This window comes from Chrysoperla carnea, chromosome 5 (genome assembly GCF_905475395.1).
Source record: "Chrysoperla carnea chromosome 5, inChrCarn1.1, whole genome shotgun sequence".
Classification (NCBI taxonomy): Eukaryota; Metazoa; Arthropoda; class Insecta; order Neuroptera; family Chrysopidae; genus Chrysoperla; species Chrysoperla carnea.
In genome coordinates, this window is record NC_058341.1 from 49,142,282 (window position 1) to 49,159,205 (window position 16,924).

Below are 16,924 nucleotides of genomic sequence, written 5' to 3' on the forward strand. Positions count from 1 at the left end.
TGATCCAAAACAAAATTCTAAAACAAGAAATTAAACGCTTTTTTTGTAAGCACTGCGATATTTTAATAAGAAATGGTATATGAGAAATTATTTAACAAATTTATAAAGGCCCTGTACAAGCAAAACCCTCCATATTAATAAATATAAACATTTTTGTAAATACCCCTTCTATAATGTGTCAAATTAAAAAAAAAAAAAACTGTACGTTAAATGGGTCCAAAAAATTAAAAAAATTTGTGTTACTAATTAGCTAAATATTAAATGCGCAAAAGATCTATATCATTTTCTCTCACAATATTTTTATGTCTATAGCTTTTAAAACATAGATCTAAAAAAGTAATTAATCCGGTCTAATTTTATGATAATAATTTTTGTTGTAGCTGTTTTAAAGTTTTCATTTTTAACTTCTTTCATGATCTTATAGAGATAAAATTATTAATAGGCAGTATCAGACGTTTTAAATTTCAAAATATGCTAATCAAATTGGCAATATTCAACAGATAAAAGCAAAATGAGGTAGTAAAAAAGCACTTATCAAAACGCTCTTGCCCTAGCCCTCTAAGCATCCGCTGGGAGATTTTTTCAGGCGAATTTACCCATTATTACTTTTATTACTGCCTCGTAGTAAGAACAAGCCCCAAAAATAAAAAAATTTGATGCAAGGCATCTTTGTCATCATTTCATAATAAAATATCAATTTGTTAATACGTCTGATTTTGTCGTTAGCGGATTTTATTTCTAAACGAACATGTGGAGAAAACTAATTTTTTAATATGTGGATTAAATTAGTGTTAATAATGTCTCAAATTAGACTTAAAGAAACATTAAAAACTTTATTAAAAGAAACTATAATGTAAATTATAATATAATTAATGTATTATTAATTAGAATAATTCATTGCTGTATGTTAGAACAATATTATTATGTAAAAAAAATTTTAATTTGTATGTAAATAAAAATATTTAAAAAAAAGTTCATCGAATTTTTTGTAGATTTATTCCAAAATGTGCACCGGTTATTTCCTTTTTATAATTGGTCTATTAATTAATGATCCGATATGATAGAGCAGGCGCTGGGCGCTGGCTGAGGCTGAGTGTGCAATATATGAGAACCGCAATTTGTCAATTAGCCTTTTTTCTCTGAAGATTAAAAAAGATCCTCTAGATGGCAGGATATATTTGTACTCCCCCATCATCCCTAGTGTTGCTATCTAGCGGATCTTTTTTAATCTTCAGAGGAAAAAAGCTAATTGATCCTTGTTCAGAAAAGCTTATAGATTAATAATATTCTGAATCTTGCCAGAAACCCCATTAGTCCAATTTTTGCAAACCCTTCCCCCTCTACAGAAACAATTAAATGACATTTTTTGAACCAAATAAAAGTTACTCTCGATTCTTTGGGTCATTTAACGTCAAAAATGTTTTTTTGTGATTTTTCCGTAAACGTAGATGATTTTATGGAAACATTTACCAGAATCTTATTCGTAGCATCAATATTTTTAAGCGTTACAAACTTGGGACTAAACTTAGCATACCTTGACTTAAATTTCATAGGTACAGCTGTTATAACAAACTTTCTAAAACCTAACTTAGACAACAATTTCAAGCTATTTGTTTGTGGTTTAGCGACACCACAGACCTATATTATATGACTGTGAGCGACACAAAAATTAGGGGTGACACCTCCCGTTACAAATGTTGGGACTGCGTATCCAAAACTTCAAAAATAGTTTATATTAGTATAAATTAGACCTTCCACCCTTTTTCTATATTCATTTCTGCTGTTACTCTAATACTATTTGTATTCTTTAGATTCTGATTGTGAAATTTCGACGCTGACTTAGCGATTAAACAATGCAACAATACTTTTCTTATCAAAGAATAAACATCTTTCGTTTATTTACAAGTAATTTAAATAATAATCAAATGTAAATACAGAAAATTTGGTCAGGGATTACAACCATTGATTACTGAGGCTAACCATAAAAGTTTACACATTACACGTAAGCAAGCAGATTAACAATAAATTAATTAAAAGTATTAAAATATTTGGCTTAATTAGATTTTTAAAATGATGTGTGTTGTTTTTTGATCATGCTCAGTATACGCAACAATAAATTAATTATTGAGTACAGGGTTTTTTTATCAATTTGCTCCAATTGGTTCGTATTATTGAGTGACATAATTAATATTTAGGGCTGTGAAAATAAATGAACAAAATTAAACACGTAAGTTTTAAAACTCATTAATCAGCTACTTTTAACAAAAATACACGTAATATTGATTTTAAAAATAATTGTATTTATGAATTGAAAAAGGTCATTCTAACCTCAAATTTTGTACAACTTGCAGGAAAAATTGAATAAATTAATGAATTAAAATGAAATCGTGGATATTTCTTACATTATTATTTACGTTGGGAAGTTTTATATATGGATCGATGCAATATGAAGGTTTAGCTGATAATGAATTTGCAGAATTTGAAGATTTTGAAGTTGAAGATGAAGAAATTGCACCACTTGAAACTGCAAATAATTTAAATGCAAATAGTCAGGAACAAGGTTTAAATTTACAAGAAGATGAAGGTGAAGATGATATTATAGTTGAGGTATTTTTAATATTCTAATCAATTTTACCCCTAATTATCAAACTTAGTGAATACCTACCTAGATACTCATCTCAAAATATTCTATCAAGTTTATCCAAACTGGAATTTTACTGCGATTTTCTATAATCGTATGTCCAGTTTGTACTCGATGTATCTCAGTTTGATTTAATGCACAGGAATCACTAATCCAGGAAATCGGTATTTAAGTTTTTTTCCCTAAAATTCAATTTGACGGCTAGATATGTTGTTCTTGGGATACTATCGAACGTTTCTTCAAAATACAGGAATTCATATTGGTACAATTTCGGGTACACTGTGGAAAATTGAATAAGAATCGTCAAATGAATTTTATTTTTGTATTTTTTGGGTCAAAATTCGTTTAAATATCAAGTTTTTGAAGGGTTGACCGATTTTTCGGATCGATTTCAACCAATTTTTTAGGAGATGTTTGTCTTTTAGTCATACGAACTGGATTTTCGGGACAAAGAGTTTTTTTTTGTATTTTTTGTAATTTATGTTTACCGATTAAGTAACAATAAACCGAGTTAAGTAAAATTGTGAAAAAATCAATTCTCATTTAATATTTCGTCAAATCAACCCAATTTTTGTGTTCTTTAGTACTTTTTTTATTTCTCTATATATAGATATATCTCATTTTTGTTTCTCATTTAAGGAGGAAGATAGTGAATTCGAACATTTTAATGATGAAGAAGAATTTGAAGGATTCTCTGGTGAACGTTCAGTAAAAAGTCCTGATCAACCACCACGAGAACCAAAAATTACTATAACAAATGTTCCTTTACCATTTAGAGCAAATTGGGATAGTTATTGGTTAGAGATGTTAATGATTACGGGTTTGTTCGTATATTTTGTGAATTTCTTCACGGGAAAAGCGAAAAATACACGATTAGCCAATGCTTGGTTACAAACACATAAATCATTGTTAGATGATAACTTCAGTCTAGTCGGTGCGTTGGTAATTAATTTTCTTCAATTTTTCTTAATCATTTTACTAATTTATTTTTTAATATTTAGGAGATGATGGTAAATTGGAGTCAGACTCTCCAGGATTAATTAAGGAGAGCGAAAATCAATTTACACTTTGGTGTAGTGGACGAACGTGTTGCGAAGGCATGTTGGTTGAACTCAAATTTTTAAAGGTAAAACGATTTGTACTAGACACCATTATTTTTTATATTTTGAACTTTCAAGTTTTTATAATGGAAAGAATAGCATCTTGCTTATTTTTAAAACTAAATTTTATAAATCAAAATGATATATTTCTTTAAATTATGCTTGCGAAAACCACCATCAAAACTTCGAACCCAAAAAATCATTCATAAATAATGTACGTTTTCAATTACAAATAGAGACAAGATTTAATAGCAGTAATCGCTGGAATTATGCGACCCGCCATGGATCAAGTACATATTAAAGTAATGATGAATAAGGAAGATATGGAAAGTTTTGTATTTTGTGTTGGTTCAAAGAAAACGGCCACCCAGCTGGGTAAAGAAATGGCTGATTTGGTAAGAAATAATTTATGCTTTTAATATTAAAGATAGAAAAAAACTTTCACTTTGGACTGGACTTGGATCAAAATCATTTTGCCAGTTGGATAGGATACAAAAAATGTAAAAATTTCGGCTGATTTCTTGTAATTCATTTAGCAAAGTCGAACAGCGATTTTTATGTGTTTTGCAATTTACCCCGAGTGATGAATATACCGTTTGTCTTCAAGTTCCTTTAATTGGTGAATAGGATTCAAAATTATAAAATTCAATTAAATAGACGCGACGGTCAGCTATTAAATTTCTTTCAAAGATATGTTTCGATTTTAAACATCTTGAGAAAGTAAGAAAAAGATTATCTTTAAAAAATGTCTTTTGATTTTAGAGTGTATTTTGTGGTGAAAGACGTCCTGGGGACAAACATGGACTTCCATCCACATATCAAGTACTGAGTGAAATGCAAGAAGTAACTTCAAACATTTTAGATTCCCGTGTTACAGCTTTTATGAACAAATATCCGAATCAAGTTGAATACATGCATTTCTCTGATCAATATTCCGGCCCTAAACAACCAGAGTAAGTTTTCAAAACAAACTTTCCAAGTGTAAGTGAATCTACAACCAATTTATTTTGATTTTTCAGAGATACTCAACAATTAAAACTTCCAGAAACTCAACGTGTTCTTTTATTCGGATTTAATATTCCAGTTAAAGGTTTATCACCAAATGAGGCTATGGATGCCATTAAACAACAAATGGTTCTTGTATTTTATTGTATGGAAAAAGTGAAACGTTTCCGTTTATCCAAAGAAGTCAGTATTTTGTTTCATAAATTATACTTGATTGTATTTTAATATCGAAAAATTTTCTAGGGTAAATACAAGGCTGACAAAAATAGATTACGTGTAGAAGAGGCTTTCCTACGTAGTACATGGCAAGCTCGTGCCGAAGCGGCTGCAGCTCGTCGTGAACAACGAAAACGTGCTGAAAAGGAAAAAGTATTAGCTGATGCAGATCCTGAACGTCAAAGACGTTGGGAAGAAAAAGAACAAAAACGTCAAGCCAAACGACGAGCCCCACGTATGAAACAATTGAAAGTTAAAGCTCTGTAAATATAAACATAATAATTTAATTATTATTGTTTCTTGTGTCGCGTCGAAATTTGTTTTTTTATTATTAATTATTAAATAGTTGGTTTTATTAATTTAATTCATAGCGTATTATTCATTAGCAACGGATATTAGTTGAAAATCAGTTTGCCATAACTGATGTAAATAAACATATACAGACAAATATTTGCCTATAAAAGCTGGTTAAAAACTCATAGAAAGTAAAAAAAAGGATTCAGTTGCATCTGGTTGAATTTTTATTTACATTAAATCGAAACGACGGGAAAAGTACGCCTTGGGTAGGCGTAATATTTGATAGTTCTTCCAGAACGAGCGGTAATTTAAGAGACTGTTGTCAAGGTTCTGTTGAACAACTTTGACTCTACGAAATTTTTCATAGTAGCTTACTTCTTATTCAGAAGGGTCTAAAAAGTTTCTAATTGCACATGATTAAAATTTATGAATATTTTAAGGAGAATATTCAAACAAGAAGGTAATTGAATAAGAAAATGCAAAAATATTTTGTCCGACATTCAAAATAACGAGATGTCCGTTATCTAAGTTCTTAAACGTTGCAATTTTCAAGGTGTCGGATGACAGGTACCCTGCTTTGTTTTGTGTCTCCTATTAAATTATCTACTTATTTAAATATCATTGTCCACGAATATTAATCAATTTTAAGCATCTGGTACCCTTGGTTAAAAATTTCCCAAGAGCCCTGAAAGATAAATTTCGATAATAATAATTTTTGTAGAGTAAAAAAGTTGTTAGACAGGGTCCTTACCTTATCTTCTCAAATATTCAGCCGTTCTGACTATGAAATACTACGCCTAGTCCTAGATTTATTACTTTTAGATGGCAAGATAGTAATAGTTTTGTAGATTTGGTAATCAACATTGCAATTAAAGAAGCATGTTCACAAATTAGTTATTGTCTCCTGTAATGAAATCCATCATAGAAACTAAATCTTTTCAAAACTCTCCTAAAATCTTCGTCTAAGTGTACAAACTTTTAGTTAAAAGCTTTGAAGTTAGTTCGATTCGATGACATGACTCACTTTATTTCAAGGTATTTAGAATTATTCAGTTTTTATTTACTTTGTAGTCCTTTTCCTTGGATTAGTCAAATCATTGAGAGATCCCGAGAAATTCACTAACTGAGACCATGGGTGTTATATTTAAAATAAATACATCACATCAGTTCGACACATTTCAAATTAGAAAAGGAAACAAACAAAAGTTGAGTTTCAGTTTCAACCGACGTTACAGGCAAAAAAATTTGAAATATGACAGAGGAAATCTTTGATTTTGCCCAACTTTTATAGTTGCCTGTGTAATAAGTTTTGATTAGTTGTTAATTCTTTATAATAGAATGAAAATCATAAATATCAAGTTTTCCAGTAAACATGTAAATATCAGATTTTATTAAGAATTAAAGCCTGCCACTTATTAGAAAAATTTATTAACCTTTATTAACTCTTAGTTGCAATCTTGAAACAAGACACACTCCATAGATAGCGATTAATTTTCACAACCTTTCTAATAATAATCCATAATAATTAATAAATTTATGGGCTACTGCCAAAAAGAAACGCTTTGTACCTTTTTTAAAACATAATTAGCATAAAATTATTGTGTATAAATGCTGAAATATTCGAGTTTTATTGAAGTATCGGCATTAAGTAATTAACTTAGCGGTTCTAAATTAATATTTTCAAGGTTAGCTAAATTATTGGGTAATTAATCCATTGATTGCGACTTTTAATGATTTATTTAGAAAAAATTGATTCATTAATATGATTGTTATTATTTTGTATGTTATTAAAAATTGCCAATTTACTTCCAAAATATTTATATTAATAAGTGTATCGAATTCATTTTGTAAATAAATGTTCATTATTTATTTTAATTTCGAATTTCAACAAACTTAAATGACTGGTTGAAATATAAATTTGCCATAATTTCATTTGTAAAAGTAAAAACCCACACTGTAATAATTTTATTAAAAATAAAATTTGTTTTTCTTTCGAACGCATTTAATAACTCGTTTATATTTCTTCTATTCTAAAACGAATCATTCTGAAACGAACCTGGTCTAGTTCTCGGAAAATTATGAGCAAGGTTTTATTTGATTCGGAATTATGTTTAGAAATTTTTCGGACACAAATGAACTTCACAGCCATATCCATTTTTTTTAAATAAATAACTTTAGCAACAACAATCATAATAATTGTAAATCAAATACGCTTTTAGCGCTACTTTCATCTCTAAATTAAAATTATAAATACCTATTGGTGGTAGAATTCTGGAAGGCAGGACTTTTTTTAGCAAATTTCCTCCTGTTTAGGGATCTTTTTTGTAAATTTAGGGTATCTTAAATAGTTTCCGAAATATTTGCAAAAAACCAAACCATCTCTTTTTTGTTATTGAATTGTTTATAACTCTTGTATTTTTTACCAAAATCTCTTCATTTATGTCAGAAAAATTATAAAAAACATAAATGCGAATCAAATGAAACTAGAAACTAGATGAGGTTCATCTCAAAATGATGCTTGTTGACTAGACTGTTCCTTTACGAAACAAATTCAGTTTTAAATTGATAGTCATTTCAACACGTAACTAACAGGTAGCATACAATTAATAAAATTTATTTTTAAATTCAGCAAATTTTTATTATTTTAAGCTTTGTGTTTTAGTCAATTAGACATCCTGGTGCAGAAATGATTAACCGGAATTCAATATGCTTCATATTAAACCTCCTAATTTAACAACCTTCATTAATAAATTTGAATTAGTTACAATCGTGACAGATAAAATGCAATTGTGTGTTATGCCACAATTTGGAACAACCAAAGTTCAGATTCCCTCATTATAAAATATACTTAATTTGCTTACGCTCCTTTTCAATTTTGCCTCGTCTCAAAACATACCTTAAAGCGACAATGTTTGAAGATCGGCTAAATGATTTAACCTTTCTCAATATATCCCGTAATTACCTTACAAAAATCTATGATATTTAGTGCGCACATTTTGGAAAAGTTTTACTTCGTAGAATTAACTTATTTAAAAATAGTGACTGAATAGCACATTTTGACATAATAAAATGTTCTCTTACTCGAAAAAAGAATTTTTTGTTTTTATGGACTTTATAATATGATCTAGTCTGAGTCTACCGTACTTAGGGAAATTGGAATTTTTTATGTATGTAATTCCGGGAAAAAATGGAAATTTGATTTCTATTTTGTAATTGAAATTAGTTTTTAATGATTATATATGTTAAAATAATTTTTACTATTATTAAAAGAAATAAAACTAAATAATAGTTTTATTTTATCGCAAAATTATTTCCGATAAAACAATAGCTTACAATTCAAATATACTAAAATAAAACTTTGTTTTCCTATGTTAAGTGTATACCCCGGATTTATGCACTTCTATTCCTTGAATTAGCTTTAAAGCCAAATTTTAATACGGAATTAGAGATAAACTCGAAGAAAAAAAAAGTTCAATACTATGAATTAAAGACTTAAACGTGAAATAATAACCAATTTTCACGGTAAAAATATTTGTATTTATTTTAACAATCAGTATAAAATTGCGTTATGCCTAAACATCCTGTAAATGGTACATTTTTACCTTATATACCAAAAAATTATTTTATTGTAATTTTTTGTTTCCAGTAAAGCGAATTGTTTGATAACAAAAATTCTTAATAAAAACATGACTAAATATAGAAATTTTTAGAACTCAATACAGTTTTTGGTCAGGTAGTTACACGAACACGTTCAATGTAAAAATAAAAATTGCAACAATTTTTGAAGGCCATAATTTTTGTGAGTATTTTTAAGATTGCTGATAAGGAACAAAATTCTTATATTGATCTCATAATCGATTAAGTAACTTTTATCAGCTATTTTATTTATATATACTAATAATAAAAATATTTTTTACTTCTATATATCGATATTGGGTTTCTTTCGAATAATTAAAGAATCTAAGTTTGTATCCTTAACTTTTGAGGGTTTCAATTTGCATGCTCCGAAATGTAGAAGAAAATCATCAATAAGAACAAATAACTTTCAGTTTCTGGTAATAATACCTACATAATACAATAATTTGAAAACTCGAAGCTAGAATGGAATATCAATTTATTCTATCTGAAATATAGAGTATATATATGTATATGAAATATAAACTGAAAAATAGATTATAGACCATATCTTGAAAACTATTTACCCAATCGTTAAATGAATCCTATATTTAATTTATTTGGATCAAGATTATCCTACCAACTTTTATCAAATTCCGAAATTCGATTGGAAGAATAATTTCTGAGATATCGACTAAAATCGAGGGATGGTATCTCAGATTAATTTCCTCAGTCAATATCTCAAAAATTTGCCTTTCAATCGCAAAATTAACTAGACTTTTGTATATTTTGGGTCAAAATTATCCTATATGCCAGATTCATCAAATTCCGGAATAATATTTTTTTTTTATTTTTTTATGTTCTCAATTTGGACTTAAAAAAAGTCATTTTCTAGAGTAATTTAGATCCAAAAAATACAAAAACCGCACCATGTTAACGATGGCGCGAAAAGTTTCTGAGATATCAACCAATCTCGATTTTGAGGGTTGATGTTCAGAAATTTCTGAGCCGATATCTCGGAAACTATTAATTGAATCGCAAAATTAACTAAATTGTCATGTCTATGAATTATTTAGGGTAATAATAAGACTTAAATCAAGTTCATATGCTCTTGGTTAATTCCACGTTTTCTCAAAGGAACACATTATTGTTGATATGATCCTACCAAATAAAAATTTAGCATGACTCACGCTAGAAAACTGGTTATTGGTGCAGATACATTAATTACAGTTTGTATACATAGAGGTACACTTCAAGTTTTCAAATGAAAAGATTTTCTTTCTCATTTTAGCAACGTTTGCAAAATATTATATTTTACTGTGACAAAAATTTATTATTCCTAGGCTATAATAAAACAATTACGGATGTTGATGATTTTTAATTATTCATTATTTAAATAAAAATATTATTATGCAATTTCAATACCAATTTCTGAATTCGCAATTTTTTTTTTTTTTTTTTGAATTCATGCAATTTTTTTCCCGTAGTTAGAAACTTTGTAAATGCCATTGAACTTTTGGACAAATTCTGTATCAATTCTCTGTCAAGTTTTGTCGAACTTTATGTCATAAAAAAAACATCAGACCTCGAAAATCATATAAATTAAAACTTCTACTTAATCTAAAAATTTTAAGTTTTTTAGTGTTTTTCATGAAAATGTTATTAAAAGCGAACAACTTAAATCGAATTGGTTTTAGTATTATTTTGAGCTAAATTGTTTTAAATTTCAACAAATTTTAATATCTTCTCTTTAATTATTTGACTAGGGTCGTAAAAATCTTCAATAATTCGTGTAACGATTTAATATGATATTATGAGATTTTAAGGAATGTCTAGGCGATTTGCGTCTATCCGTCAAATACTGATATATCTGATGACTGATATATCGTAGCACAGCTTAAATCGCTCGTGAACGAAGTTTGGAATTTCGAGACGATATTGATTTTATACTCCCGTATTTTTTTTTACAAAATAATTAGGGATTCGCACTAAAAGTTAAAATCCCTTAAATAGTGAACAAAAGTGAAGGTAAGAGAATTGATGGCTGTAACGTGGATAACTGCTAAATATTGACATTATTTAAACAATATTTGTGAAACTTATATAAAAAAATGTATTTCAATTTAATAACAATAAAAATGGATTTTAACTTTTGGAGTGGAAACTTAATTTTTTTGAAAATAAAATACAGCCCATGTTACTTGCTGATAATGTAGCATTATTCTACAGGTGAAGGAATTTTTAAAATCGGTTAAATAGTGAACAGAAAAATGACGGTTTCAATAAATTTTCATACAAACTTTCATCCCCTATTTCACCCTTTTATGAGGGTAAATCTCAAAAAATTATTTCTTAAATCACACCTACAGTATCAAATCAATATCCTCTCGAAATTTTAAACTTCTACCATTAGCAATTTAGGCTGGGTGTTGATATACCTTTCGGGACATTGTCTACCCCCACCCTCAGATAATTTCCCCCTCTGAAAGGTTTCTGATTTTAAATAATGTATAAAAAAAACATTTAACAAGTGAAATTTACAAAATTTGAAAAACCTCCGACAAATTTTTCGGCAACGGAACTCTAAATTCGCATTTGAAACATATCTAAGTACACTCGCTAATAAATAGCCTTTTTCCTTAAAGCATTTTTGGAAGATCATCGCCAATTTTTAGTTTTTTCGTGGACGGAACTCTAAATTCACACCGGAAACATAGCTAAGAACACTCGCCATTAAATTACCTTTCAAAACCAAACAAATGAATTACACATAGCGGTCAAACTTATAACACTCCTTTTTTTTATTCGGAGGTTAAAAAAAATCATCGAAATCGGAACTGCTATTGAGGACTCCTTAAGAATGGCTATTTTATGTATTCCTTCATGCGACTAAAATTAAACATCGCAGATAAAATCGGAGACAAACACCATTATCCCTAACTGAATATGAATTCAATGTATTGATAAAATTAATTCTAACGTTTATACAGATATCCTTTTTAGGGCGTTAAAAATAACTGTCCATATTGTAAACTGGTAATTATTATTAAAGTAAATCTATATCCAAAAAAGGTATTATGACACCTTGTTATGACATGCCCAAATAAGAAAACAACATTTTTAAATTTAATAGTTTTTTTTTATTTTTTCTAATTTTATTTTCAGTTTAAAAAAATATTAAACAATAATATTATTATTTAATAATAATACAATTTGTACCATAAAATATATATTATATATTGTATAAATAAGGAAAAAATTAACAAAAAATTTTTATACAAAAAACGAAAAGAATCTCATTTAGAAAAACAAAAAAATATGGTCATTAATTGATATTTAAACGTACAAAAAGTTTAAAATCAAGAAAAAAAAGGAACATATGAGATTTTTTTTAAATTAAGAGGGTCTCAGTCCAATAAAAATTAATACTAAATTCCTAATTTAGTAAATCACAATGATTCATTGTAATCTAACTAAAGAAAAACACTTATAAATAATTAAATAATATTGGGGCAATTTTCATAGAAAATTTTATAAGTCCATAACAAATTGTTCTTCCTCCACGGTCTGGCAACTTCTTGGAGGACTGGATCTGGCTGGTGATATTCCTGAACCACCACGTAGTAAGAAATCAGGAATTGAACCAGATTTTGGAGGTGTTTGAGACATTGGTGAATTTCTTAAGTTCATTAAAAATGTACGATCATAAACTATTCTTGATCCTGCAAAAAAAAGGACAAATATTAAAACACGGAAATATTTTTCCTAGAAAATTAAAACGATTTCAGAGAATAATTAAATAAAATCAAGGTCTTGTATGTTGGGAATTCAGAAATTCCTTAGATTCATTTTATAAAATGATTTAATTCTATCAATATATGAGACGGCAGAGGCGAGTGCAATGTACGCCAATCTACGAACAAAACCTCGGAAATGAGGAAGCTGATTTCGATAAATATTTCATTGTGGGTTCGAGACCCGCTTAAAAATTGAAATATTAATTTATTTTCGGCAGGTTATTTCCGATTTGCAAAGTCGTTCCTGAAATTCATAATCCTGCATCAGTGTTTTCTGCTGCTCCTGGTGAAACAGCATTATGAAGATACGAAATTTAAAAAATTGATTTACTTACTTTTGAAAGTAAAAGGAACCTTTTTTCTATTTAAAATTAAATTTTCAAATCAATTTCGGAATCAAAATGGTATAAAAAAGAATCGAAAGAATTAATTTATTTTGAAGAATTGAATCGAATGAATTAATTCTTCTTTTAAAAAAAAATTTAGGGGTAACAATTAAGCACAACTGAATAGTTAATTAACATTATAAAAATTAAAAACTTAAAGAATTAAATTAGAGAACAACTAAACAAAATAAAACCGTGAAAATCTCTAAAAAAAATTTCAAATATAATAGAAATTTACCTCCTGGAGTAGTTGAATAAAGAGTACCACCAGGTGTTGAAGAATAATCGGATGGCAGTTGATTCATATCGGTAATAATCATTCTTTTTGTTGGAATGTTTTGATTTTGACTTGTACGTGTTAATGAAACTGACATCTTTCGCTGTACACACTTCCAAAACTAATTGACTTGAAAAATTTGAGATTCAGAGCACCGAATAAATAAACTTTTGTGGAAACACGAAGTTAGGTTTACGTATAACAACAATACAAAACTGTACTCATAGAACAAACACCATTTAAATTTAAATTAATTTAATATGTGTTCTCCACAACTACTGAACTAAAACAATCACTGTATGTGGCAATACACCGGCTTTTAATAAAGCAATCTACGACGTAAATTATTATTTAACCCCACTACAAAATTATCGCGAATATTTCGCGTAAACACAAATCAGTCTATCTTTGTTGAATTTTTATAATTTTTACATAACATCATATGTAAATTTTTATTCACTTGTTTACATTTTTAAGTAAATGTTTTTTTTTTTTCTTGAAATTGTTTTTTGCTGATTTTCATCAGGTTGTCGGAAAATAATATACCTATATTCAATACTCATTTAATTGAATAAGTTCAAAATAAATAACTAAGTCATGTCCTTCGAATTTTTCTTAAGGTGGTTCGATCAATAAAGATATTTTAATACGTTCTAACAAAAAATTTTAAATCAAGATTTTTTTAAACGCTTTCAGTTTTATCAATAACTAAGTGGCCCCAAGGACTTTGTATTCGAGCTCTCATTCTGGATTATCAATGAAAATGTGGCTTAAGCTGTTTTAAAGTAAATACTAAACTTTACCAGTAAAGCATCCGTAAAATTCTAAGTAAAACATTTTCGTCGAAATCCAGAGTGGAAAAAACTTATTAGAAAACCATATACAACGTGGAGTGTTATATAAGTTACGTATAGGTATTTTTGTAAAGAAGATGATTAATTAATTTTTTTTTTCACTTCAGGTAGAAAATTCTCACTACACCGGCAGAAAATTGAAATTGCTTTTGAAAATCTTTAGAAGTATGCAAAATATGAATCATTAAAACCACTAATTAAACAAAGAGAAAGATATAGAATAGTAACGTTATTGTAAAGTATCGCCATCTATAGAGATTACATATAAAGCTCTGTTTTGCAAGAAAGAGAAGGACAATAATCTTTGAATGCTTATAACTTCTTCGTTTTTTAATCCATTTTAATTTAACTTTCAAATTTTGTTATCAAGTCTATTTTTACATTTTTATGGGTAATGTGCAAATTTGATATCAGTCATCTGCCATATTGTGGGTTTACTGCGGCGCTATGCAAACTGTGGGTAGACACGCTTTTTTGGGCTGCAAAAATTGTCAAATTTATTTGACCGTAGAAATCCAGGTTTGCTTTCAAATTAAGTAAAATACCAATGATAACTTTAGGTTGACTATTGAAACATGCATCATTTTGAACAAATGATACAATCAATCAATTTAAGTTTTTACTGTTAGGGCTTTATGAAAAATTGATCCTATTAGATTGGCAGTCAAACAACGGTTCGTTGAATTCTAACAAAAACGAGAATCCAAAATTACTTGTCGTGCTTTGTAGCCCCAACTACCTTAAGTAGTAACATTTTTTATTTGTTATTTTTTTTATTGAATAATAATTTAAAATTTATTATTTTTACTAAACGTATAAGTCATTATAAAGTCAAAAGGCGTTGTTATTTATTGTTCAGATTTTAGATAAACATTTTTTGACGTCAATAAAAACCATACGATCCATGAAATTGTTTTCATTTCGATAAATATTACACACCTTCCATCAAGTGCATTTTGATATAAATTATTTTGACCTCAAAAATTTTATCACTAATTTGAAATGAAAAGTCAAAGATATCTATTTTGTTCTCTCTTATGGCATTTCCCAATAGCTGACCTTAAACGAACACTTAGATAATCTTTCCTGGAGGAAAGATGATAACACGCCAACTCTGAATTAAAGCGCGTTTGTGTAATTGTGTATATGGTCATCAAAATGTATTATTTTTCTAGCCTGTTTTTAATATAATATCTGTAATATAATTGCCTATAAATGAAAACAAAATAAACTTTTGTATCACTAAATGTTATTTCTCTGGCCAGTTTTTAGCCACGGGTACCGCACTGCAGAATTCCGCAAGGATCGAGCTAGCTATTTGATATTATGGTATGTAATAATGTAAATTTCGACAGGTCGCATTACATACTACCCCAAAGGGTTCAAATTCATGATGTTCAACAAATTTTGCAGGAAAGTTACTATTTTTTATAGGAAAGAAAGCCCACTCGTTTCATAAAAATTGCCATGTTAACCGGAAATCTTGAAAAAAAAATTTTATGCAAATTTTTATAAAAAAGCTGAAAAGTAAAAGTAATTTTATCAAAATTGTTTTGTATTTTTTTGGGAATTACCATAATTTTATTTGTAAAAGAATTGAAAGTTTCATAATCATTTTCTAAAGTCCCTGATAATTTTTTTAAGATAATCCACCTATCATTTGAAACTCTAATATTTTCATATTACTTTAATCCAAATTATCATATTGGATTTAGTGTTGGACTTATAATTACGCTTAACTTATACTTGAATATTTAGTTAAAAAAAACTTCATAGTTGATTAGTCGCAAAGTAGATAAGAAATTTATTTATTAGAAGAAGGTATTTTGGAAACAAATGCAGACATAAATTTTCTATTTTCTTGTAAGTAAAAAAATAGAATAAATGATTTACAATCGCTTGTGATTAAAAAGTTGATTGTACTTCGAAATAAATCCTGCCTGATAATAAAATTTGCTTTAAAAGTTACCGACTTTTACCTAAAAGTACGGCTAGTTCTAGAAATAGGCCAATTTCTTAAATGCCTCATCTCAGATGATCGAAAACTTTAGAATCATAAAAACTTAAGGTTTTCTATTAAATGGTTTTAAAAAGTTTAAATGTGCAATTTATTTCAAGGTCAACTTGAGGATAATTCTTAAAATTTAAATTCCAAAAAATGTCTACTGTAAGCATTATAATCCTCATAATATATTATATTATAAATGTGAAAGTGAGTCTGTTTGTATGTTACACTTTCACTTAAAAACTACTCAATGGATTTTAATGAAACTTTACAATAATATAGCGCATATATCAGAATAGCCCATGAGTTATAATTTATAAAGTTATAAAAATAAATAGATTTATTTTTTCGACAATTCACTGCGTTATCTATGAACATCATTGTAATGCTAAGATTTCTGTAAAAAAGAAGGAACGAATTTATGGACGCCTGTTCACATATACTCACGATATACTCAATGACTTATGACTATTTTACTTTGTTTTTTAATCGAAAACTGTTCATATACTTTTACCTGTGTAAAACATTCCCTATCCCAATTTCGAGTGTTATGAAAGGGGGATAAGTGAGAGCAAAAGAGGTGAAGGCTATAACGCGGTGGGCTTTACTTTTAAACCCAGTAAAGCGAGCGAGTATCATGCTAGTAGTATTATACAATATTAATAAATACGCATTAGATTCCTGTATTTACGAGCCGTGACGTATATGGCTTTTTAAAGTCAGCCCAATGA

At 28.2% G+C, this 16,924-nt stretch overlaps 2 protein-coding genes across 2 annotated transcripts; one reads left to right on the forward strand and one right to left on the reverse strand.

The window, feature by feature from the left end:
• Positions 1-2,122: 2,122 nt before the first annotated feature.
• LOC123300343 (PAT complex subunit CCDC47) lies at positions 2,123-6,450 on the forward strand. The gene is made up of 8 exons (XM_044882907.1): positions 2,123-2,227; positions 2,352-2,607; positions 3,281-3,575; positions 3,643-3,767; positions 3,978-4,136; positions 4,504-4,694; positions 4,761-4,929; positions 4,990-6,450. Exons 2-8 carry the CDS (start codon positions 2,380-2,382, stop codon positions 5,227-5,229), a joined length of 1,407 nt encoding a protein of 468 aa, XP_044738842.1. The 5' UTR covers positions 2,123-2,227; positions 2,352-2,379; the 3' UTR covers positions 5,230-6,450.
• A 5,800-nt stretch (positions 6,451-12,250) lies between these two features.
• Positions 12,251-13,634, reverse strand: LOC123300220 (eukaryotic translation initiation factor 4E-binding protein). The gene is made up of 2 exons (XM_044882748.1): positions 13,296-13,634; positions 12,251-12,596 (listed from the first exon to the last, which is right to left on the reverse strand). Exons 1-2 carry the CDS (start codon positions 13,429-13,431, stop codon positions 12,406-12,408), a joined length of 327 nt encoding a protein of 108 aa, XP_044738683.1. The 5' UTR covers positions 13,432-13,634; the 3' UTR covers positions 12,251-12,405.
• Positions 13,635-16,924: the final 3,290 nt, after the last annotated feature.